General features: G+C 41.8%; 1 protein-coding gene across 3 annotated transcripts in view; it reads left to right on the top strand.

Annotated features, from left to right (window-relative positions):
* Window positions 1-24,951, top strand: part of POC1B (POC1 centriolar protein B) — a 61,019-nt gene that overhangs the window by 19,552 nt on the left and 16,516 nt on the right. For all 3 annotated transcript variants that reach the window (XM_069955729.1, XM_069955734.1, XM_069955725.1), the window contains 2 exons: window positions 1,033-1,185; window positions 5,720-5,803. In XM_069955729.1, coding sequence (XP_069811830.1) covers window positions 1,033-1,185; window positions 5,720-5,803 — 237 coding nt within the window. The remainder of the gene's footprint in view (window positions 1-1,032; window positions 1,186-5,719; window positions 5,804-24,951) is intronic.

Below are 24,951 nucleotides of genomic sequence, written 5' to 3'. Positions count from 1 at the left end.
AATAAATGATTATGATCGTTAATTCCTGGCCGTAGGTAGCATTAAACAACATCCACTTTCGGTGGAATGGCTGTTTGTACAGTGTGTGAACATAGCCTATGGCTGTATCCATGTTATCCAAGATGCTGCATCCAACTGCTTAGCATGAGCACATGTTCTAAAACAGGCAGGAAATGCTGGCACCTTTAGTTCTTTACCACCTGCACAGGAATGTAACTGAGCTGCCGGTGGAAACAGCAGAGTACAGTATTTGGTTGTTTCTGTCAGGTCCCCTAGAGAATGAATGGAGTGGTGTTATGCATGTGCAGGGACTGGGGTCCCTGTTCTCAAGAATGTGGGGTCGGGGGAGGGGGGCATGGAAGCTAGCCATCCTCTATGCTGTGGATAAGGATACCCTTGTGAGCTGGGACTAGCCTTTTCAGCCTTGGCTGTGAGTGTGCTTGAGTGAAGTATCTGTGCATTTTGAGAACAGATATGCCACAGCTAGTCAGCATCATGTCGCCCCTTCATACACCACTGCACACAGATCCCATCCAGTGAAATTTTTTATTAGGACTGGGGCAGGAAGAGGAAGACATACCAGATGCAGAGAATCCAAGTTCATTTCACTCCTTTAAGGGGTTATCCAGCAAAAAAACTTTTTCTTTCAAATCAACTGGTGTCATAAAGTTATATAGATTTGTAATTTACTTCTATTAAAGAATCTCAAGTCTATGGGGATTTATGGAAAACCGAGACAGAGCTCCTGCCTCAGCCAGAGAAGTCAGCAGAGAGCACTGTCTGAAAATTAAATATTTCCTGCAGGACATACAGCAGCTAATAAGTATGGGAAGACTTGAGATTTTTTAATAGAATTAAAAACCTATTTAAGCCCGCAGGAGCTTTCTTTTCCTCTTGGTCTGTTTAGCTTCCTCACTAGTATTCTACCAGTCACTACAGATTACGATATAATTTTAAATACTTTGTTTTTTAAGGTTTCAACAATTGATAAAAACTATTTGTGTAGTAGTATTGTTTGTTTGTTTGTTTTAGGTTTTAGCCTGGAAAACAAATTTTGATGTATTTGAAAATAAAGAAATTAACAAAATGCAACAGAAAAGGCTGTTTCCTGAAGTGCCTCCGCATTTAAATGATATTTATCCCAGATCTTCTCACTTTCACAGAAGTAGTGGGCATTCTATTGAGGTAATAACGGTTACCTGTCTCTGTTTTTTCCCCTTTGTACCATGTGCAAAATTTGTCTCTGCTTTCCCATATGTCATTGATTTCCATTTTTAGAGGCGCTGTGAGGACACTGCTAGATCCCATTGGCATATAATGGTCTCACCACATTTTGATTTCTGTATACAGCAGGGAAGTGGAATCTGGGGGTCTCCGGCTGTGGCAGAATTACAATTCCCATCAGGCAAGGAAAGCCAAAGCTTTGGGTGTCGGGACATGAGAATTGCAGTTTTGCAATAGCTGTAAGGCCTTGGGTTCCCCTTCCCTGCTGTATACAGTAGCACAGCATGCTATACCATTCTGTCCTAGACACGTCAAAAGTTTTGTTTGGTCGGGGTCTAAGCACTCCACCACTTCTAAGAACTTGCTAGAAAGAGCAGGGAAAGAAGCATGCAGCTGAGCATTAGGATTCCAAAAAAAAAAGGAAAAAATTGGTCAGCTCTCCTAGAACACTATTCACATTAGGCAGGAGCACGTTGCTATGGCTGAAATTGCAAACACACAAAAACACAGAAAAATGCAACAGCTCACCGCAACAGCAAGATACAGACCCACCATAGACATGAAAATAAATAAAAGCAGCCCCCCCAACTGCCCAAAAAAATTCCCACAAAAATAATGAGTCTCTTGGTTACTATTTGCAAACAGCGTAAACTGCCTCACCACGATAAGGTGGACTCATATCGAGGCAGACCCTACACTGTATGTACACTATGGCCTCTCCATGGCGTATAATACGCCTATGCTCTGGGCATGCAAGATCCGTCTAATACCTGCAAAAATAATTGCATCACCTGGGTGAGACAGGTGGAGTGCACGACCAAATAGAGGCAGCCACTCCCCCAACTGGAAAACAGAAAAAAAAGGAAAAAATTGGTCAGCTCTCCTAGAACACTGTTCACACTAGGCAGGAGCACGTTGCCATGGCTGAAATTGCAAACACACAAAAACACAGAAAAATGCAACAGCTCACCGCAACAGCAAGATACAGACCCACCATAGACATGAAAATAATTAAAAGCAGCCCCCCCAACTGCCCAAAAAAGTCTCTTGGTTACTATTTGCAAACAGCGTAAACTGCCTCACCACGATAAGGTGGACTCATATCGAGGCAGGATCTTGCATGCCCAGAGCATAGGCGTATTATACGCCATGGAGAGGCCATAGTGTACATACAGTGTAGGGTCTGCCTCGATATGAGTCCACCTTATCGTGGTGAGGCAGTTTACGCTGTTTGCAAATAGTAACCAAGAGACTCATTATTTTTGTGGGAATTTTTTTGGGCAGTTGGGGGGGCTGCTTTTAATTATTTTCATGTCTGTGGCGGGTCTGTATCTTGCTGTTGCGGTGAGCTGTTGCATTTTTCTGTGTTTTTGTGTATTAGGATTCCAACTTGGTTGTGTCACCGAGCTGAGAGAGAATGCACTTAAAGGGGTTATCTACAGCCCAAAGCCCTGAATGAGCGTTGGAGACCAGTGATCCAGCCCAGAGGTGATACAAGAGTCCAGGAGGAATGATGGAGAATACCACCACGGAGCCCCACAGGTCTGGATGTGTCACTGCTCCTGCACCATGTATGATCACTGTACAATCGAAAAAAAAGATCCTTGGAGTCCATTCATCTGGTCTGGGATGAGGGAAGGGGCAGTACAAGAATCCAGAGGGTGGAGAATATCACCACAGAAGCGGAGCAGGCCTAGAGCACGAATGTTCCAGGCCCCGCCTCATTGACAGCGCTATTGAAAATTAAAAGATTATTTCTCAGCCAAGACATTGCACCAGCAGAATAAAAAAAAAAAAGAAAAATCTGGGAAAGACTTTACCTCATCTAAGGAACAGTACCAGTAGTTTGGGGGTTGGGGGTGGATGAGAGGGTACAGATTTGCTCTAACGTGATTATGCTGTTAAGGAGGTATGGAGCAGACTTGGGATTCAACCACGCACCATACATGGCGGCTCCAGCTATCCGCAGCTAGTGTCAGTGTCTGTGCCAGTAATGTGTGTTTGTGTATGTTAGTGGTGTCTCAAGTGATTCTGCATAGTGTGTGGAGAATGGGTGCATGGTAGATGGATGGAAGAGGGGCCCATTGAGGCTCTGTCACCCAAGGGCCCGCAAAAACTTGAAGTCAGCCCTGATTTCACGCATGTATTTTTTTCTGTTTCATTGTACCTTTTATTGCAAAATGAAAGTAAAATTAGTCCCGGAAAAAATAAGCCATCATATGACTCTGTATATAGAAAAATCAAGTTATGGGTGTTAGAAGGTGAGGAGTAAAAAAAAAAGAAAATGAAAAAGTGGAAATAAACCTGGGGCTTAAAGGGTTACATAATGATTGTTTATTATGTTCTCTGCCGGCTGTGAAATTTTTTTAATCACCTGACTTTAAGGGATAGTATCAGTTAATAGGGTAGTCTCATGATAAGTTAGTTTTTATCTTAAGGCAGTATCTGGCCGCCCTGTGGACAGCTGAACACTGCTGAGCACTGAGTATGAATTGAGAGCTGATCACCCATGTGTGCTGATCAGTGGGGTTCACAGTGGTTGACGACCACTGATCTGCTAGTTATCTCCTATCCTGTGGATGCTGATTAACTTTGGATCATAAGAATACCATAGCATGCTCTGCGGTGGTTTATGTAATGTGCACTATGTGTAAAGAGACAGCAGGTGTCACTGTTCCTATTCTGTAGAAACGTACATTGTTAATAACTGGTTATAAAACCATGGTTAGTGCATTCTACCTGCTATACAACAAATAGAACCATATATATATGTTACCATTGCTACATATTCACATACAGTGTATGTATTAGAGACCTGGGTTCCACAACCACTGTAGACAGTACAACAGATATGCACTTATTATCATTTAGGAAGCTTACAACAGTTATGCTCCAGTGAAAGTATTGAAGTCACATGATCCACGAGGAACCTTTTACATTTACTAAGGTGTAACTCAAGCAGGAAACCTTGCACAAAAATTTGTCAGATGTCCTATGCTATTTTAAGTATCATAGGATTAAAGGGATAGAGAATGTGTTTATTATATATATATATATATATATATATATATATATATATATATATATATATATATATAAAAATTTCCATGATTTTCATATGAAAATATGTTTAAAAAAAATAGCCTGTGAATCTGTTAGTATATAAAGTAAATGTACCTACTGATAACATTTTGTTACTCCTAGTGTAAAGTTAAAGGGACTTTCCATGCAAAATAGAGCGGTGAGCTATTCACAGGTCCCGACTGATTATCAGGGTACCAACAGCCAGCACTGTCACCGATCAGCTGCTAGGCACCTGCGCTACACAGTGAATAGGACTGAAAGCAGTTGGTTCCGTTCACTGTGTAGTGGCAGGGCCTGGTTATTTCAGCACACCTGCCGTTAACTTAAACGGAACCTGAGGTGCAATTACGTGTCACCACCACTAGACAGTGAACTAAGCCAACTGTCCTATTCACTGTGTAGCGCAGGTGCCTAACAGCTCATCGGCGAGGGGTACAAGTGATTGATGCCCTATCGTAGGAATAGGCCATTGATCTTTTTGCCCAAAAAATTCCATTTAAGGGGTTATGCAGGCTTAGAAAAACAGGGCAGAAACAGCGCTTCTCCTGTCTTCAGTTTGGGTGTGGGTTTTGCAGCTCCGTTCCATTGAAGTAAATAAAGCTGAACTGTAATACCACACACAACCGAGGGACAAGGGTGGTGCTGTTTTTGCAAGAAAGTAGCTCTGCTATTTCAAATTCAAAATAACTCCTTTAGTTTCACTTTAAATTCACACTTGCACAAATGTAGGATTATGGAAACCAAGCATCTGGAAATGTGTGGGACAAGGTACATACATTTTGGCCCAGCTGTGCCAAATTTTATATGTACTTGATGTAGAAGTACTTGTCCTTTAAAATTTCACCATTTCGTTTTAGGTGCAACATGCACCTTGTAATTATGGGGGGAGATTTATCAAACATGGTTGCTCCTAGCAACCAATCAGATTCCAGCTTTCATTTTTGAGAGGGATGAAAGGTGGAATCTGGTTGCTAGGGGCAACTGAGCCAGTTTCACTTTACACCATGTTTGATAAATCTCCCCCATGGTTGTTATAATTTTTTCCATGCACCCTTTAGTTTAATGGGTTTGTCAGAAATGTGCTATTTTGGTGGAAACTTTTTCATTTATTGATCGAAACAAAGGGCTTTTACCAGTTTTCCAGTTGGAAATCTTTTTACTTATTCTCCCTTATTGAGTATAGGGATGTACTGTGCTGTTAATCTTATGATGTTAAATGGGTACTTCCATTACCAATAATGGATGTGACACAGTCTCTATAACTTTCAAAACCTAAATCAACAGGGGATGTGAAATAAAGCAAGTTTGCAATTTACATTAATTATTTTTTTAATTATCATGCTTTAAAACAGAGCTATACTCTGAGCTTTGTTCCCATATAAGAACTGTTCTTTTCTATTCTGTTTTGCAGATAAATCCCATGTTTGAGGTAGCAGATACACAAGCCTTCAATCCTCCCATTATAGATGTCAGGAATGTTTCTTCCAATGAACAGGTAGTAATATGAGCATTGCAGATATGCTGCAGATTTTCTGCTGGTAAGTCATTGGTAAAATCTGCAGCACAAAATCCACAGCATTTATAGTACGTGTGAATTTATCCATTGGGCAATCTAATCTGAAATGATATTCCAGTATGTCATGTTGAAATGTTCTTTCTGTACAGTCGCAGTATGCGCACTACAAATAATTACTGACTGTGTAGTGAAAGTAACAGCACTCAGGGACACCTAATCTAGTGACTGGGGGCTCCCAGCGATCAGACATTTTATGTGATAAATATCATAATAATTAATAAATAATAGATTTTCTGCTGGTAAGTCAAAGCTAAAATCTGCAGCATATATAGTATGTGTGAACAACATTCCCCTAAAGGAGAAGTCCAGGCATGGAGTTTTTATCAAAACTGTCAGGGAGGAGGTGGGTGAACAAAAAGACAACATGCACTTACCCCCCTTGGCTTCAGCATAGGAGTCAGCTGTCCTCCGCTCTCACTCGGGGAGGTAAGTGCATGCTTTGTTCACCCAGGCAGTTTTGGAAAAAAAAATCTGTGCTTGGACTTCTCCTTGAACCCAATTTTCATTTTTGCACTTTCGTTTTGTTTCAAAATTGCTTTATTACCACCCTTATAAAGCTTTTATTTTTGGTCTGTGGGGCTATTTGAGGTGGCATTTTTGCGCTATGATCTGTATTTTCTAACGGTAGCTGGATTTTGTACATGTGACTTTTTTTTATTACTTTTTATTACAAATTTTCTGGATTTGATGTGATCAAAATTCATCAATTTTGCACTTTTACCACCCTGTACCGTGTGAGATCAGAGAACAATAATTTAATAGTTTAGGCAATTCCAAATATGTTTATTTTTATTTTTTTTATGAAAGGGGAAAAGAGGGGGGGTGATTTAAACTTATTATGGGATGGGATTTTTTATTAATGAAAAACCTTTATTTATTTATTTTTTACACTGTAACTAGAAGTCTCCCTGGTAGACTTCTATAATAACTGCACTGATCTCTCATATATCAATGCAGTACATATGTACTTCATTGATCTATGAGATCAGTGCTTTATTGCTATGGAAGCCCATAGTAATCGAGTGCCAAGCCGGGATCAGCGACATTGCGGTGCTGGGATCACCCCTCTGTGTGACCCCAGCTGATGGATTTTTCAAGTCATTTAAATGCCGCTGTGAATGATTAATTAGCCAGGCGTGGCAATCAACTTGCACCAACAAATAGCCACCATCCCCGACACGATTCAGACGCGACCCGTCTCTTAACCCCCCTAAAATGCCATGACGTAAGGTGTTTATAAACCACCTGGAAACCCAGCCTACAAAACAGCCTGCAAATCAGTGTAGTTTTGCCTATATTTTTTAAGTACTGGCATCTTTGGGTGTATTTTCTTAGGCATCTTTCAAGCTCCTATTGTTTTTAATGTATGCCACTAGGTAGATTCTCTCTAAAAAGTTAAATTTTTTTATTTAGCGCTAGAGACAAGCACAACTCAAGTGTGTATTTGTATACTGGTGGCTTACAAAGTTGGATGCAGCCCTAGGGAGTCCTGGAAAACATGAATACAGCCATAGGCCACATTCACACAACGGCTGTTATTTTTGAGGACCAAATAATGCTGTTATTTAACATACTTTGGTGGCCATCATGGCGATGACAGCTGTTGGTACATTATTTAAAGGAAATGTACCATCAGGTACACTCACTTTTAAGTGTTGCATATAAATAGAATGGCAGCGGTAGGGGGAAGCTGGTGTCGTGGTCCTTTTTTGGAACTGCGGCCAGGGCTAAAGCACTAGAGGTGGGCCGGAGGAAACTCCCTCCCCTCTGTGACGTTGCTCCCTTAGAATCAATGGAGCCGCATCATAAAGAGACGGGGAGGTTTCCTCCCACTAAGGGCGGGCTACGCAGTCAATTTACATGCAACACTTAAAGCGAATGTACCTGATGGTTTAGGTTGAATGATGGCTGTGTTTAACATCCTTTTAGGTGTGACTATTTTTAAAGGTCTATTGAATTTTGTTGGAAAGACAGTGAATAGAAGGCCAAAAAAAAAATCTGTATGAACAACTTTAAGTGAACCAATCAGCAGGATTGTGCTGATATGGTTCCCAGCTGCACAGTATAGATCTACTGTAAAGCTCCCCAAACCTATCAGCCGCCTCTGCAGCTTTACATTGGGGGGGAAATGGTGTTTTATTTTGGTGCGCAAGGTCTAGGAATGGCAACTTGTCATCTGAGCAGGGAGCCTTCCATGACTAGTCACAGATCTCTGCCTGTTAGTGCGCTCTGCGGGGGTGATAGACAGTCAGAGACATTAACATGTCTCTTTGCTCGCCAGTTTTCCCCACAGAGTGCACTGACAGTAGAGAGTAGTGACTAACCATGGACATCTCTCCGCCCCTCTCCCAGCCTTGCACACTGTAATGAAAATTCTTTTTCCCTGATGTAAAGCTACTGTTTCAAATGCAACTGGTAGCCTTGGGGAGCTACACAATATATCATGCTGATTGTTTCCCTTTAAAATAACATTAATTTTACGCTAAATAATGCTCGCTTATAAATGTCCTGACCATTAGTTTAACGGCCGCTGCGAACAACTGCAGTTATTCTATGCATTGTGTGAACTAACGGCCTTTGGTTTCCGTAGACAATGAAAATCATTGAAGACTGAAAAAAACTGACTCTATTTTGAGTATCAAATAACGCCCACTATTTTATAAAAAAAATACAGTGCGGGCAGCACGGTGGCTCAGTGGTTAGCACTGGGGTCCTGGGTTCAAATCCCATTAACCCCTTAAGGACAGAGCCTGAAATGGCCTTAAAGAGAACCAATCACCTAAAATTTACTATCCCTATTATCAAAGATTCTCTCTCCCTAAGTCTATCTATGAAGATACAGACTGCCTTTGCAGTCTGTATCTTATTCTTTACCTAATTTCTCTTCCTCTGTGCAGTAATGCTGGGCGCGGCCATCCAGACGTCATGCTGGAACGCACCGCTGGAACGCACGTGACGTCATCAAGATGGCGGCGGCCGGCATTAATGCACCGGAACAAAGGAGCAGGTAAAGTATAAGATACAGATTGCAAATGCAGTCTGTATCTTTATGAAGTCTATTTATGAAGATACAGACTACATTTGCAGTCTGTATCTTATACTTTACCTGCTCCTTTGTTCCGGTGCAGTAATGCCGGCCGCCGCCATCTTGATGACGTCACGTGCGTTCCAGTGGTGCGTTCCAGAGTGACGTCATCAAGATGGCGGCGCCTGGCATTACTGCACCGGAACAAAGGAGCAGGTAAAGTATAAGATACAGACTGCAAATGCAGTCTGTATCTTCATAAATAGACTTCGGAAAGATACAGACTGCCTTTACAGTCTGTATCTTATACTTTACTTGATCCTCTGGTCCGCTACAGCAAGGCCGGCGCCGCCATCTTGATTACGCTACTTGCGTTCCACCGCTGGAACGCAAGTGACGTATTCAAGATGGCGGCGCGCGGCCTTCCTGCACCGAACAAGAGGATCAGGTAAAGTATAAGATACAGACTACAAAGGCAGTCTGTATCTTAATAAATAGACAAAATGAAGATACAGACTGCCTTTGCAGTCTGTATCTTATACTTTACCTGATCCTCTGGACCGCTACAGCAAGGCCGGCGCCGCCATCTTGATTTAGTCTTTTGCGTTCCAGCGGTGGAACGCAAGTGACGTCATCAAGATGGCGGTGCCCGGCCTTGCCGCTTTGCATGACGGGAGCTTCCTGTCTCGCGCCGGCTCTTTTGAAAAGATCCGGCGCGAGATAGGAAAGTAAAAAGTAAATATTTTAAAAACACAGCCAAAAAAGTAATCAATTAAATTTACAAATATTAATAAAATAAGTAAATACATCTAGTTAGGGAAAAAAATTTTTTTTTGATTTTCATCGATGATTGGTTCTCTTTAAGGACAGAGACAAATTTTATGAATATGACCAGTGTCACTTTATTCATTAATAACTTGGGAATGCTTTTACCTATCCGGCTGATTCTGAGATTGTTTTCTCGTGACATATGGTACTTTACATTTCTGGTAAAATGGAGTCGATACTTATAACAAATCTTTATGAAAAAAAAAAAAAAACAACGTAAAAAATTGCGAAAAAATACATTTTTCCAACTTTGGAACTTTTCTGGTTATACAGAAAATGGTTATGCCACATAAATTATATATTAAATAGCATTAGCAACATGTCTACTTTATGTTGGCGGCATTTATTAAACTATCTTTCTTTTTTTTAGACAATAGAAAGCATAAAACATTAGCAGCAATTTTCCAAATTTTCAGTAAAATTTCAAAATCAGATATTTTTAGGGACCTGTTCAGGTTTAGGCTATGTTCACAGTACGTAAATCTACGACCGTAGTTCTCGCCGCAGAACTACAGTCGTACATTTGCAGGGTGGAACATAGCATTGTTTGTTATGGGATCCCGGCCGGAGCGTACACTTATCGTATACGCTCCGGCCAGTTCCCATTCAGCGCCGCAAACAACACAGGTCCATTATTTGTGGCTGGAATTCAATGAATTCCGTCCGTAGAAGGACCTGGCAGTTCACACAGTGAAGCGAGCGGCTCCGGCCGCTTGCTTCACTGTGGGCTATGGGAAGCTCTGATGCAGGCACGTGCTGATGCGCCCGCATCAGAGCTCCACGGAGGAAAGATCATCCAGCCGGTACTTAAAGCGTAACGAAAATATTTTGACCATTCAGTTTTAGTTAGCTTAGGGCATGATAACAATTTTTGCAATATACATTAATAACCTAAAATGAACAGTTTTTTAAATACATAAGGCTGATTATGCCCTTACAGCTCTGTCTGGCTCTGACTTACTTCTGCATTCCTGCTGGACACGCCCCCTCCCTGCAGATCCGTCCTGAGTGTACGGACTGTGAAGGGAGGATCAGATAACAGTCCTGACACAGAGAGAAACAGAAACAAAACCTCCTCCCCCCTCCTAGCAACACGTTCTCCCCCCTCCCCTCACAGAGATCACATAGCAGAGCTGAGGGTGTTGTGTGTGAGGAGCAGCGCAGGGGAGGAGATGGATAGAGGGACAAGTACTCAGTGCTTCAACAAGGAAGGACATGCCACCATGACTCCAATGTGCTGCATGAGGGAGAGTGGGTGAGTCACTGAGGGGAGGACTACAAGTCCCAGCACAACACAGCTGTAGTCCTTCCATAGTACATATAACATTCACTATCAGATGTCTGCAGCAGGTGCCCCCACCTCCATGGCTGACATTATCCTACAGTGTAATGAGAGCAGATGACTGTATCTAATCCCACTGTGTGTGATACCATCTGCTGGGGCTCTGTATCTAATATTACATTGTGATACTGTATACTGGGGCTGTATCTAATCCTGCTATGTGTGACACATCTGCTAAGGTGCTGCTCAGTGGGTGGAGGGACCCAGCCAGGGAGATGAGGGATAGGCCACGCCCACTTTCTCTCAGCCAGAAGAAAAATTAATTTATTCTTCTGAGCCAAACAACTGGGGATATCTCAGCGAGCGTACAAGCTATCAACACAGTTTAGGGCTCTTTTTAAAGAGTAACACATGGGCTTTTTATTTGAGAAATTTCATTTTTTGGCTACTGAAATTATAGTTACGCTTTAAGTACCGGCCGTGATGATCCGGGCTGAGACCGGCCGTTCCGTGACCTGGCCGGAGTCACGGAACGGCCGGTCTCATCCGTAGTGTGAACATAGCCTCAAAGTGTATTTGAGGGGACTGTATGTTAGAAAGCCCCACAAAGTACCCGGTTTCAGAAACTGCACCCCCCCCCCCCCCCAAACTCTGCAAAAGCATATCCAGAAAGTTTTTAAGCCTTTAGGGGAGTCACAGAAATAAAAGCTAAGTGTGTAAGAAATTTGAAAATTTTAATTTTCTGTGCAGAGATTTTATTGTAATCCAATATTTTTCATAATTGTAAACCTATTCCCAGAGAATTGCACCCCAATATTGATTGCCCCGTTTCTGCAGTTTATAGAAATACCCCATATGTGGCCCTATTGCGCTATTTGCCGCAACCACAAGCCTCAGATATAAAGGAGCGCCTAGTGAATTTTAATGCCTCCGTTTTATTTGGTCATTTTTGACTGTACCACTTCAGGTTGGCTGAGGCTCTGGGGTGCCAAAACATAAAAAACACCCCTAAAGGGACACCATTTAGAAAACTACACCCCTCAAGGAATGTAACAAGGGGTGCGGTGAGCATGTGGACCCCACAGGTGCTTCACAGATTTTCAGAACAATGTGGTGTAAAAAAGTAAAAATTCCATTTTTTACACTAAAATGTTGTTCTAGCCTTCATTTTTCATTTTTACAAGGGGTCCATATGCTCACTACACCCCTTGTTACATTCCTTGAGGGGTGTAGTTTTAATGGGGTCACTTGTGGGGGGGTTCAACTGTCTTGGCAACACAGGGGCCTTTCAAATGCAACAAGGCCCTCGAAATCCATTCCAGCCAAATCCAGCCTCCAAAAACCAAATGGCGCTCCTTACCTTTGGAGGCTTACCCTGCACCCGCATGCTGCTTTATGTCCACATGTGGGGTATTTACGGACTCAGAGAAAATTGCTCTACACATTTTGTGTTTTTTTTTTATCTTTTAACCCCTTGTGAAAATGAAAAAAATCAAGACAAGATTTTTTTACACTAAATGTTGGTCTAGCTTTGATTTTTTTTCCATTTCCACAAGGGGTTAAAAAAAGGAAATGAATGCAAAACGTGTAGGGTAATTTCCCCTGAGTATGAAAATACCCCACATGTGGACATAATGTGCCATATGGGCATAGGGCAAGCCACCAAAGGGACAGAGTGCCATTTAGAGGCTGGAATGGAGGATGGAGGCCATGTCGCAATTACAAAGCTCCTGTGCTGCCAGGACAGTAGAAACCCCCCACAAATTACCCCATTCTGGAAACTACACCCCATAAGAAATCTAACAAGGGGTGCAGTGAGCATATGGACCCCACTGGTGACGGGCACATATGTAGAACATGTGCCGTAAAAATAAAAAATGCCACAAATGTGGCCGTCTCCAGGGGGCCATATCCCCGATGCCCCCCTTGTTAGATTCCTTATGGGCTGTAGGTTCCAGAATGGGGTCACATGTGGGGGGTTTCTACTGTCCTGGCAGCACATAGGCTTTATAATTGCATCATGGCATCCTCTAATGGGAATGGCGGCCATACCTATTTAGCTGGAGAAAAGGGACAATTTTAATTAATTTTGGGGGTATTAGGCCAATTATTAGTTTATAAGTTTGAAAATGACAGGTGTCCATCAAATTCAACCTGTGTTGATCCAGAGGAAGGCAAAAAAACCCTCGTGAGGCAGACGACAGTAGCCTCATCACTGGGAAAAAATTCCTTCCCGACTCCATAATGGCAATCAGAATAATCCTTGGACCAACGTGACCCCTAAAATAGGAATAAGGGACAGAATTTAGAAAATGTAGAACTCCAATGACGTGTAGTACGCCTTGAAGCGATCCTGTATGCAGAGGCCGGGGGGATCAGGACAGGCGTCACACTGAAAAATGGTGTCCCTCCTGATCCCGCTGTTACGCCACACTCTGCACTTCTTCTGGGGTCTCCTGTTTTCCAGTGTGGGGGACGTCACCTGGAAAATGTTGCCCTGGTGGGATACGGGGTCCTTCATATCCAGAAGCGCTGGGTCCGCTCCATGGCTGCTAAATATTAGGGACCTAATTACTGCTTCTGATATTTTCGGATTGTGCCGCAAGCTACAGTAGCTCGGGCAGCGAGGGACCGGAAGAGGGGGTACTGGTATAAAAGTTATCCCCGCATAGGTGGTAACCTTTATCCAGCAGTGGGAAGATCAGTTCCTGAACGATCGTCCCACTAACTCCGAGCATGGGGGGGGGGGCATCTGGAGGCTGGATTCGGGTGTCCTTTCATACACTCTAAGGGTACGTGCACACTGCGGAATGGCGAAGGATAACCCTTTGTGCATTCCGCAGCTGGCACCCGGCGGCGGACTGATGCGGGCGCTTCTCCACCGTGTCACACTCCTTTCTATGCACGTGTGGATTCCATCGTCTGTCCTAAGAATGAACTCTCACAGAGTGTGTAGAAATTCACGCCATACCGTCATCTCTTATTGGGACGGTACTGGCGGAAAAGACGTGTCTGGGGGGTAGCGTACGCTACGCTACCCCCAGACACGTCACTGGATGATGAGGATGAATGGAGGAAAAAAGGATCCCCCATTTATCCTCACTGGCTGTTTCGGTGTCGGAGGCAATAATAGTGTATGCGTCCGACGCCGAAAACACCCTGGGGGCCATCTTTATACAGGGATTGGTATATAGGGTATGCAAATGTGTACTGGTGTACTGTAAAACTTTATTTCATGTAATGTAGTGTTTTTTACGTTTTTGACAGTAAGAAAAAAATATACCTACGCCAAGAAAGGAGCTGCTGATAAATGCCGCACTTGCGGCACTTATCAGCAGCCAGTGGCGGTAGGATATAGGGGGGAAAAAAACGCCATACGCCAAAAAGGAGGAGTTGCTAATCAGCGGCGCACTTACATGCGATGCTGATCAGCACTCAGCGGCGTTAGGGCGCATAAAAAGGAAAAAAAAAAAATGTTGAAAAAAAAATATATATCTTTTTAACTCAAAGCAACTGATCAGTGAATAATATTCACTGATCAGCCGCTAGAGGGCAGTAGAATGGAGCTGCCGGAGATGGCCGAAGCCTGAAGACCCAAGTACTTCCGAAGATTCCTGACGCAAGCCGACGAAGACGCGAGGATGCCGCGGTTAATCACCCCCCGTGCCGACGAGCAGAGATGGTCTGCTATACATTATAGCAGGCCATCTTCCCCGAACGCTGTGTGTGAACACACAGCGATCGGGGAAACATCGGCCGTAAGTGTACGCACGTTTGCATTAAAGCCCACCCTGCAGGGGCGTACACTTACGTCCGATGTTGTTAAGGGCAACCTCTGCAAAGAGTTTGTATGTTCTCTCCGTGTTTGCGTGACTTTCCTCCCACACCCAAAAACATACAGATAGGTAAATTTAAATTGTGAGCCCTAATGGGGAGAGGGAGCAATAATTGGCAAAAACTATGTTAAGTGCTGCGGAATCAGTGTGCACTATATGCAAATAAAAGCATTACAGTGTGTGAACATGGCCTTTGGCAGTATTGAAATGCAGGGCAATCTGACTCAAGCATGCTTGAGTCATGCTTATCTCTATTCAGTGCTAATTTCATGCTGTTTGGAGCATTCCTTATTAAAGCATAGCCCATTAGTCAATGGGAGCTAGAAATTGTGTTTTGGGGGGGTTTTAAAGGCATTTTGACACTCAAATGGGGTGGTTTTTGTCGGTGTGAACAAATTAACGGTCAGTGAGTAAGGATAGGGATAGAAAGCATTCCAGCTTGTTTTGTAATGTAATGCTGCAGTTCTTTTTCCTTTTGTCACTAATAAATAAGTATAATAAGTATAAATAAGCATAATATTTTTGTTAATCAAAGACTAGTAGTGGATGTTGGGTTGGGTACATTTTGACTCTTTAAGTTTACAGCTATGGAATGTGAGGCAATGAAAAGCTAGACTTCCGCAGGGCTGATATTAATAGCAACATCACTAGTGTTGGTTTTCTTACAGTTATTCCCCACTAGTCCTCTGAACACTGCAGCTGAAAATAGTTCTGCTCAAAGTGACATCGCCACTGTCATCTGAGGCATGATCCCTCTCTCATGGGAAGCTGTCATGGTTAAAGCTTGTCTTTTGGAGATTAATTTAGAGCGTTTATTTGTGCAGTAGTGTACGGCTGGCACAGTTCAAATCCCCAGTGCATTCTGACAACCTGCTGGGGCAATGTAATAATCCTTGTCTATAGACCTTTTACAAATGAAATGTTACATAATCATAGGGTTGCCCTGGTGTGTATATATTTTTTCTACTATGAATAGAATTGTGCATAATTGTTTCCTGAACCTAATGGTTTTTGTGTTTTTCTCATTTGAAATGTCATGCTTTCTTTAAGGTATAGAATATGTATATTTCAGAAAATCAGGATGCATATTGCCTGTAAAATGTTATTGTAGTAGACAGAAGAAGCACATTTTAGTATGTAAGGGTTCTTTTACAATGGTGGATTATCGTTGTTAGCAGTGCAGCTGATAATCCACCTGTGTATAAGTGTTAGCGATCCGCCGAGGAGTGGGAAAACACACGCTTATTGGCTGATCACATCTTTTGAGCTGGCCTATAAATCATTGTTTACCGGTTGCACATCTCCCGGTGTAAACGGGGAATGCGGCCAGCAACAGTGTATTTAATTGGCCACATGAACATTCCAGGGATCAATTTTGTGGCCCGTCCGTTTGATTGGTTTTGCCTTGTAAAGCCACAACTAGTTTCTGTAACAACTAAGGCACAACAAAGATTGTGTGGACTGCCCCATAGTGGGCCATCTTAAGAGACCCTAAGGATAACACTTCTAATGAATGTAGGTAATTTATCCAGATCTTTACTACAGCATAGGAGCCTAGCTATCTTAAAGCAAGCTTGATATTCCAGTGGGATGAAAGGAACTTGTCACGTAAAATATGTATTTCAGTCTGTAGGCATCATTCTTAGGGATGAGCGAAGCTAGAATCTCAACAAAGTTTGCAAAAATTTGCAACTAAGCAAATTTTTTCAAGCTTCACTTTTTAAATTTGTTATACATGGTGGCCACACATCTAAAAAACAAAAAGATTATATGCTTACCTGTCCGCACTCTCTGTGTCTGGTGTCTCTAGCCCGCTCAGACAATTGCTGACTTAGATGGGACATTGCCGCAGCCAGTGACTGGCTAAGCGGGCTGTCACACATATACTAATCAATGTCCCTCAGTAATTCTGACCAGGATTTCAGCTGCGGAAGACACTGGAGACGAGAGACTGAGGGCATCGGGGAAGTGCGGACGGGAAGAGATGAGAAAACAGCTGAAATGCACCAAAACACCTGCAATTTTTTAGCTGTTTTAGTGCAGATCGTTTAAAGCTCGAACAAATCTGAATTTTAGGCCAAAAATATACGAAATTGCCGACCACGAAAAGTTTGCTCATCTCTAATCATTTTATAGAGCAGAAAGAGCAAAAAAGAGATGTGTGTGTATGTATGTGTACATATATTTGTGTATGCCTATGGTTAATATAGATATTTAGAATAGCAAAATTGCTATAGAATAAAATAAGGTTCTTGGCATACCAAATATTGTGCACCATTCCACCAAGTTAAGGTGATCCTAGATTTTCGGGTCACCATGGCCTCTTTTAGGCTAACATTTAAGGGACTCTGTACCCTCAATCTGTTCCCCCAAACAGCTTGTACCTTCAGATAGCTGCTTTTTGTTCAAGATCTGTCCTGGGGTCCGTTCGGCAGGTGATGCAGTTTCTTTTCTTAAAATCAACTTTAAACTTGCAGCCCTGCGTGGCCTAGAGTCCCTGTGCCCTAGGCCTGCGACGCCTCTCCATTCCTTCTCCCCACCTTCCTCTTCATTAGGAACACTCCTGGGTAGGATCTCTCCTAACACCACTAGCCTAAACACTGCACATGTGCTGGATTGTTAAGGCACCTGTGCAGTGTTCAGACAAGTGGTGATTAGGAGAGATCCACCCAGAGGTGTTCCTAATGGTGAACAGGGCGGGAAGGAGGGTATGTATAATATATACATACCCTCCTTCCAGCCCTGTATACATACAGTGGTGCCTTGGATTATGAGCATAATTTGTTCCGGGGCTGCGCTTGTAATCCAAAGCAAATTTTTCCATAAGAAATCATAGAAATGAAGACAATTGGTTCCACACCCCAAAAATAATGATTTATTATTCTGAATAACATGTAAAACAGATGAAACAAACATTCAGAAACAGCAGAATGTGATATTATAAGTTACTGTACAGTAAAGGAGAGGATGGAAAAAAAAGGGCTTACAGAGACTACAGGGAGTATGAAGGAATGAGCAGGGCAAATGTGGGCACAGTATAGCAGCTCTCTGTCCGGGGAGAGAGAGGGTTACAGCTATGAAGAGATTAACCCCCACAGTCCTGTCCCCTGATGCAAGCCCCAGCCTGAAGTGGATCTGCTACGATTTGGAAGGTGAGGGAGACTTCCTGGGTCGGAGTACAGGGCTGTAGACCCCGCTATGCAGACCATGCCCCTCCTACACTCGCGCTCCCACCCAGTACAGGGAGCTATTAAACCAAAGCAATGCTGTTAAACAAAGTCACAATTTTGTAAAATTGCGAGCTCCTAAACCAAAACGCTCTTAATCCAAGTGACTCTTAAACAAAGGTACCACTGTAGATGGATATATATATATATATATATATATATATATATATATATATATATATATATATATATATATGGAAATGTAAACCCCTGCCTTTTTATATCAGTTGGCCCAGCTTCTCTTGCTGTATAAATAATGACTGCAGGTTGGACAGCATATTCAAGGTTCTGCAGTTAAAGGCTGTCTCCATGGCAAAGCCACTAGTATAGATGCCCAGTTTACTAGTTTATGATCCTCTAGCAGTGAGTAAAAGTCAGGTGGGCAATATAGTCAGTCCTAGAGTAAAGACTTTACATAGATAATATTGAGATCATTTAAGGCATATATCATGTATACATACATACATTTTACCCTTTATTTTACCCCATTGGGGCATTTAAAGGGCAGTGTATATAAAAAGCCTAAAAAAGAGCTACCTCATATTTGGTCCTAGGTATCCTTTATCTAGTATATCACATTCACAGCTATTTTCAATAGTATAAGTTTAAGATTTGTGTATAAAATTTTTATTTGATCATTAGCATTTATATACCTTGTAGACACTTTGGGGGAGATTTATCAAACATGGTGTAAAGTGAAACTGGCTCAGTTGCCCCTAGCAACCAATCAGATTCCACCTTTCATTTTCCAAAGAGTCTGTGAGGAATGAAAGATGGAATCTGATTGGTTGCTAGGGGCAACTGAGCCAGTTTCACTTAACACCATGTTTGATAAATCTCCCCCTTTATTTCTAGTTGCAATGATCCACTTCATATTTATGCAGCTGTGTCAAATGTTATACATTCAATTTATTTTAAACCCTGCACCTGAGAATTTGTATATAACACCTCTGGAACTATTATCAGCTTTTAACCCTTCTACATGAGATAGTTATTGGATGATGGGCTGATTATTGCCCTGTGTAAAAGACTACAGGGATCATCCAAAGAACAGACAAAGGCTTGATAATTGTCTGATCACTGGGATTGTGCATCTCTATAAATGGTTTGCTAGCAGCACACCTCTCCATATAAACATGGGATGAATAGGCACACAAACTATCCAGTGATCCTTTAAATGGCTATTTGCTCACAATTATTAGGCTGTGTAAAGGCTCCTTTAATTGAGCACCAAACATCTCGGTTACTCCTTGTAATGGGCTTTCATGTGAAAAGAGCCTAAGGGTCTTTTTACACAAGCCAATTGTCAGCAACAAGCTTTGCTAGAGCCACTCATTTGGCCTATAACTGTCCCATGTAAAAGTGTCAGTGACCAGCCAAGGAGCAAGAAAACACGCTCTTTGGCTGATTGTGTCTTTTAGGCATATAAGTCCTCATTCAGCAGCCACACATCTCCCTGGGTAAGCAGGCGATGTGTAGCCGATAGCAATGTATTTAAATGGCCACGCGGATGATACAGGGATCGTTCATGTGGCCTGTAAAGGCCCAACAAATGATTTAGCTGATCATTGCTTGTTTCCTTCTGTAGATGGCTCCACATCGGAACATGTAAGGGTACATTTACACAGACAGATTATCTGCCAAAGATTTGAAGCCAAAGCCAGGAATGGATTTGAAAAGAGGAACAATCTCAGGCTTTCCTTTATGACCTAAACTCTGTTTATAGTCTGTTTCTGGCTTTGGCTTCAAATCTTTGGCAGATAATCTGTCAGATAATCTTTCTGTGTAAATGGACCCTAACAGGGCCCTAAGTCTGAAGTAGCACAGACCATCCAAAATAATGCCCAAGTGTGATAGCTATTAAAAGTCCCCTTCTAGTAGGAACCTTGACCAACTTGACTTTCTAATCAGCATCAAACAAGAACCATAGTATTCCTTACCTAATGGGCCAGAAGGTTTAGTCTGATCTTATTCTGACCTCCTCTTGTCTTCTACTTTAAATCAGTACTATTACTTATTATCTAATACATGACTACTTCTAGATCAGTAGACAGTCTTAAACCTCTCCAGTTTATTCTAGTTTGCTGCCCAATGTGGATGAATAGATGTTTAAGTGAGATAAGTAGCCTTTTATAATGAACCCGCTCATAGTAAGTATGTAGCTGTTTGACTAGAGAACTGTCACTCTCCTTTAACCTCTGGCTTTATAAATAGTTGTACCTTGCCATTTCATATATATATAACACAGATAAGCAACAGTTGAACTCACCCAGATTGTATGTACTTTACAACATGTAACCATAGCATTAGTAATATTTTTCTTTATGCAATCTCTTATCACTTTTTATGTACATTATTATACCTAAGTTCTAAAAGAGAGAATGATGATACATTGTTTTTCCTTTAAATGATAACAGAAAAACATAACATGGTCACTAAGGTGTAAATGTTTTAGCTGGTCTTATCAGTGCCAGTTTTATGGTGTCCATTAGGTTGGATTTCAAGATGTTAGGCGTATCCTCCTGTGAACAGTCAGGAATAAAATGTGTACTGCTGACCCGGAGTAGTAGATTTATATGCTGATGGCTTGATATCCCTTGCATTTATGGAGTTAATCCAATTATAACATCCGTAAGAATGCTCTTGTGAAATATTAATCCCAGAGCAGATTCATAAATCTCCACACACATTTCAGAGTGTGCCAGTGCTCAACAGAAGACCTATACCAAATAGTAGATAGGGGGCGCAATGTGAAGCTATATTCAGGAGTGGGCCCAAGCCACATAAAAGGTGCACATCCATTATGCTTGTGTCTGACCCACAATTAATATTGTGTGTGAACCCAATTCAGGCCAGGTATGGATTAAATCGCATGGAGTACCCAAGTTTGTGATGTCCAGAATAGCCTGGCTTGGTGGAATTGACAGCAGAAACAAAGGTGTTGTCTACAAGCAAAGGTCAGAAGTGTGAAGACAGCAGAGATACCAGAGTATAATTGAACATGAACAAAGTTTAGCAGATAAGCCAGGTGTCAAGTCTGGGGACTGTAGGTGTTATTCAGGATTAGAAAAACATAGTTGCCACACCTGTCCTCAGGTTGTGTGCGGTATTGCAACTTGGTTCCATACACTTGAATAGAACTTAGCTGCCATGCCACACACTACTGCCACACAACTGAGGATATGAGTGATGGTGTTTCTGGAAATCAACTCTGTTTTTCTAATCCTGGAAAGAATACACCACTTCCTGCTGGGCATACAGCAGCTGATAAGTACTAGTAGACCCAAGTTTTTCACATAGAAGTACCATATTTTTTGCTTTATAAGACACACCTAGGTTATAGAGGAGGAAAAGTAGATAACGGCTGTTTGGTGTAGTGGTGGGGTTATTTAACTGCGGCTCAGCTCTCATTCGAGTGAGTAGGAGCTGAGCTGCAGTTACAGCTGTGTAGTGCTGCAGGCAAAATGTATCCGGTTTCTCAGGTTGTTCTGGGAGCAGTGGTGCCAGGGACTTAAAATGATTATCCAGCGCTACAAAAACATGGCCACTTTAACCCCCCCTCTCTTGTCTCCAGATTGGGTGGGGTTTCAAACTCAGTTCCATTGAAGTAAATGGAGCTTAATTGCAAACCACACCTGAACTGGAGACAAGAGGGGAAATAGTGGCCATGTTTTTCGCTGGATAACCCCTTTAAGGCTCAATTATTTGTAGCCTTTAATAGCTTATTGAGGGTTAAGTCCCTGGTACCACTGCTCCCAGAACAACCGTCTTGTGCTGGGGGAGGTGTCCCAGAGCCCTAGCAGCCTGATGGCAGTGTCCTCCATGGGAAGAGGCTGGAGCAGCAGCGATATGTTTGTTTTATTTGACACACTTAAATTTTTTTCATTTCCACAACTAAATGGATGACACAATGTGAACATGTACAGAGAAAATATTACCATTGCGTTATATTTAATATTTTCCATGTCTTCCCTGTTTATACTGCTGACTGTGGGTCATTTAACAGAATATGCAAAAATAGCCTTACAAATGAAAGCTTCATTTTTAGAATATATTCCTATGGCTATAATTATACCCGGTTGGTAAACATGTCAATGTATAAATAATTTTTGCATGCAAGTGTCCTTTCAGCTGTTAATAGACAAGGAACTCCCTCATGTGAGTCACTCAACGCGAAATTCACCAGCCATAATTAAATTTTCCAAGACATCCGCTACTATATTTTAGGTTACAGATAAGCTTTAACACTGTGTCACTATTTGCTTACGTAACCTTTTAATAAATGTTACACAAGCGATAAACACATATTATGATTTGAAGTTGGACAGGAATGCACAAGAAGAATTTAAAAATGCCGGTAATGCATGTCAGAGTAAAAGTAGCGTACCATTTATGTGTATGTAGAATGTATTACACATTCTAGATACATGCATAGATAATAATGGATTACAATTTTATACAGAGAAGTGTGTCCTGCTTTCAAGTGGCAGGTCAACTTTTTCTTAAGCATAACCCTGCCAGTGTTACCAGTACAGAGATATGCAAGCGTCTGCCTACAATTCAGGGATTGTCCAGGATTAGAAAAAGCACCACTCCTGTCCTCAGTTTGTGTGGTACTGCTGCTCAGTTTCATTTAAAGTGTCTCTGTCGTTATAACTTTTAAAATCTAAATCAACACTAGATGTGATATAAAGCAAGTTTGCAATATACATTCATTATTTTTGTTGTTGTTATCATGCTGTAAAACAAAGCTGAATTTACCAGATATCCAGGTCCAGTCTCCTGAAGGCAGATTTTCTGTGCTGGTTGAAAAAAAACAGACTAAACACCGGAATTCCGGCCTGTACAGAGTCACAGCTCAATGTGTCCGTTAATAACACGACTGCCTTCTCTCTGTGAGCGCTCAGATGGTCTGGGATAAACACAACTTCCTGTTTCCTGTTTTTTGAGGAAAAAAAAGTGTCAGAAAACAGGAAGTGCCGTGTTTTTCATGATAATTAAAAATAATGAATGTAAATTGCAAACTTGCTTTACATTACATCTACTGTTGATTTAGATTTTGAAGGTTATAACAACAGTGACACTTTAAATGAATAGAGCAAAGCTGTAATACCACACACAATCTGAGGACAGGTATGGCACTGTGTTTTACAGAATGTAATTGTGGTTTTCTAATCCTGGATAAACCCTTTAATGTGTCTACATGTTGCAGCAGTTACATACAGACAAAATTACACCCACATGCAGTGGCTAATGGCGATATGACTTTGCTAATAATTGCTACAACATTGTGGGGCCACAACGTTAGAACATACCTTTTAGGGTGCATTTACATGTACCATATCTACAGTAGATTTCATGCTACAAAGGTCTGCTATACAGTGTTTCTGCTGCTAAACGTGTACTTAAAGGGAATCTGTCTGCAGTAATTCAGGGTTCACAATGTATTAGCCTGGAAGAAGTGGGTTAAGTGGGCAGGGGCTACATACTGGCAAGCGGAATGAAAATATGCTAGAAGAACCTAGATTCACGGGAAACAACAGTACAGAATAGCGCTGTGGAACTCACAGTTTGAAATCTGCTGCGATACCATGCGTGTGACGCTGCCCTTAAAGGGAGTCTAACACCAGGGGTTTAGCACTTAAACTGTTAGTGCAGCCTAATAGTGATATCAATGACATCACAGTATCATGCACTGAGGGGCTAAAGTAATGTCCCCAGTGCAAAATTGGCAAAAATGCTATTTTTTTTTTTTTTTTTTTTTTTTTTTTTTTGTGCCAGCAAACTGAGGTCCCAACATTAATAAATTCCCCAGATGTGTGGACTCATGTCACCTTATTTGCTTAGTTTTCATCATTTACATTAAAGCAATTAAAACTAATGGACTATTACTATAGAACGTTACACAGTGTCAAAGTATAAGGTTAGGAAGCAAAATCAGCCTGCTGAACCATTTATCTTAATGGCACGTAAATGGTTTATGATCTCTCTGCAATAAAGTCTATTTACAGCTGCAAGTTCTGAATGGTAATGATTCTTTGAGACTGTGTGTGAGTAAACCTCTCCCACCTTGCATAACCTTCCATTAAATAGATGTTATTTTCTTATTGAACACTGGTAGCAGGGCAACAAAGCATAGATGTCAGTAAAAGGCTTAAGTAATGTTTATGTCAACATGATTTATTCTTCTGTGCTTGTCTTAGATTAAATGAGCAATTTCCTGGCAGTTGGAGGTTTAGACGTTCCAGGTGTTATTTCTGTCTCTGAGCTTCCTGAGATCACTGTACTTGTAAACCGTGACCCTGTCTTTACAGCCGTCATTTGATTTTCCTCACTGGGCTGGGAACTTGAGCTCAAGCCATCACTCTCACAGCTGATACTGAGGCATGCAAAAAATGCCCGACAGCTATCAACCCACACATCCAGCAACAACTGGTTCCTTCCTCTCTTCCTGTGGAAGAGTAACATCCTCTTAGAAGAAATATACCCCGAGGAATGCAACTCTAACAGGAGGGCTTTCACACAGGAAATTATTCATGTGCCACTTACAGAAAAGTGCTTCTGTAGCTTGGACTGTCAACTCATAATGAGCTTCCTGCTGACCTAGAACATGCTGGAGCCCTATCTGGCTCCACACAAAATACCAGTTTGTTTTGTGCACCTTTGCAAGCATCTCACTATTTGTTGTGCAACTCTTGTTAATTGTTTATGCTGGCATAAGTCATTACATTTTTACTGTTCTTAATCACCATCTTTTCCTGTTAAGAGACAACAGGCTCATGGTGTTGTTGTCTTCACATTCCGCTGCTGCAAAAATACAACTGCCTTTACTTTCTGATTGAAAATGACCCGGCAGAGTAAGCAGTAGT

Source organism: Dendropsophus ebraccatus, chromosome 1, assembly GCF_027789765.1.
Source record: "Dendropsophus ebraccatus isolate aDenEbr1 chromosome 1, aDenEbr1.pat, whole genome shotgun sequence".
NCBI classification, from domain to species: Eukaryota; Metazoa; Chordata; class Amphibia; order Anura; family Hylidae; genus Dendropsophus; species Dendropsophus ebraccatus.
This window is presented reverse-complemented; position numbering and strand designations above follow the sequence as displayed.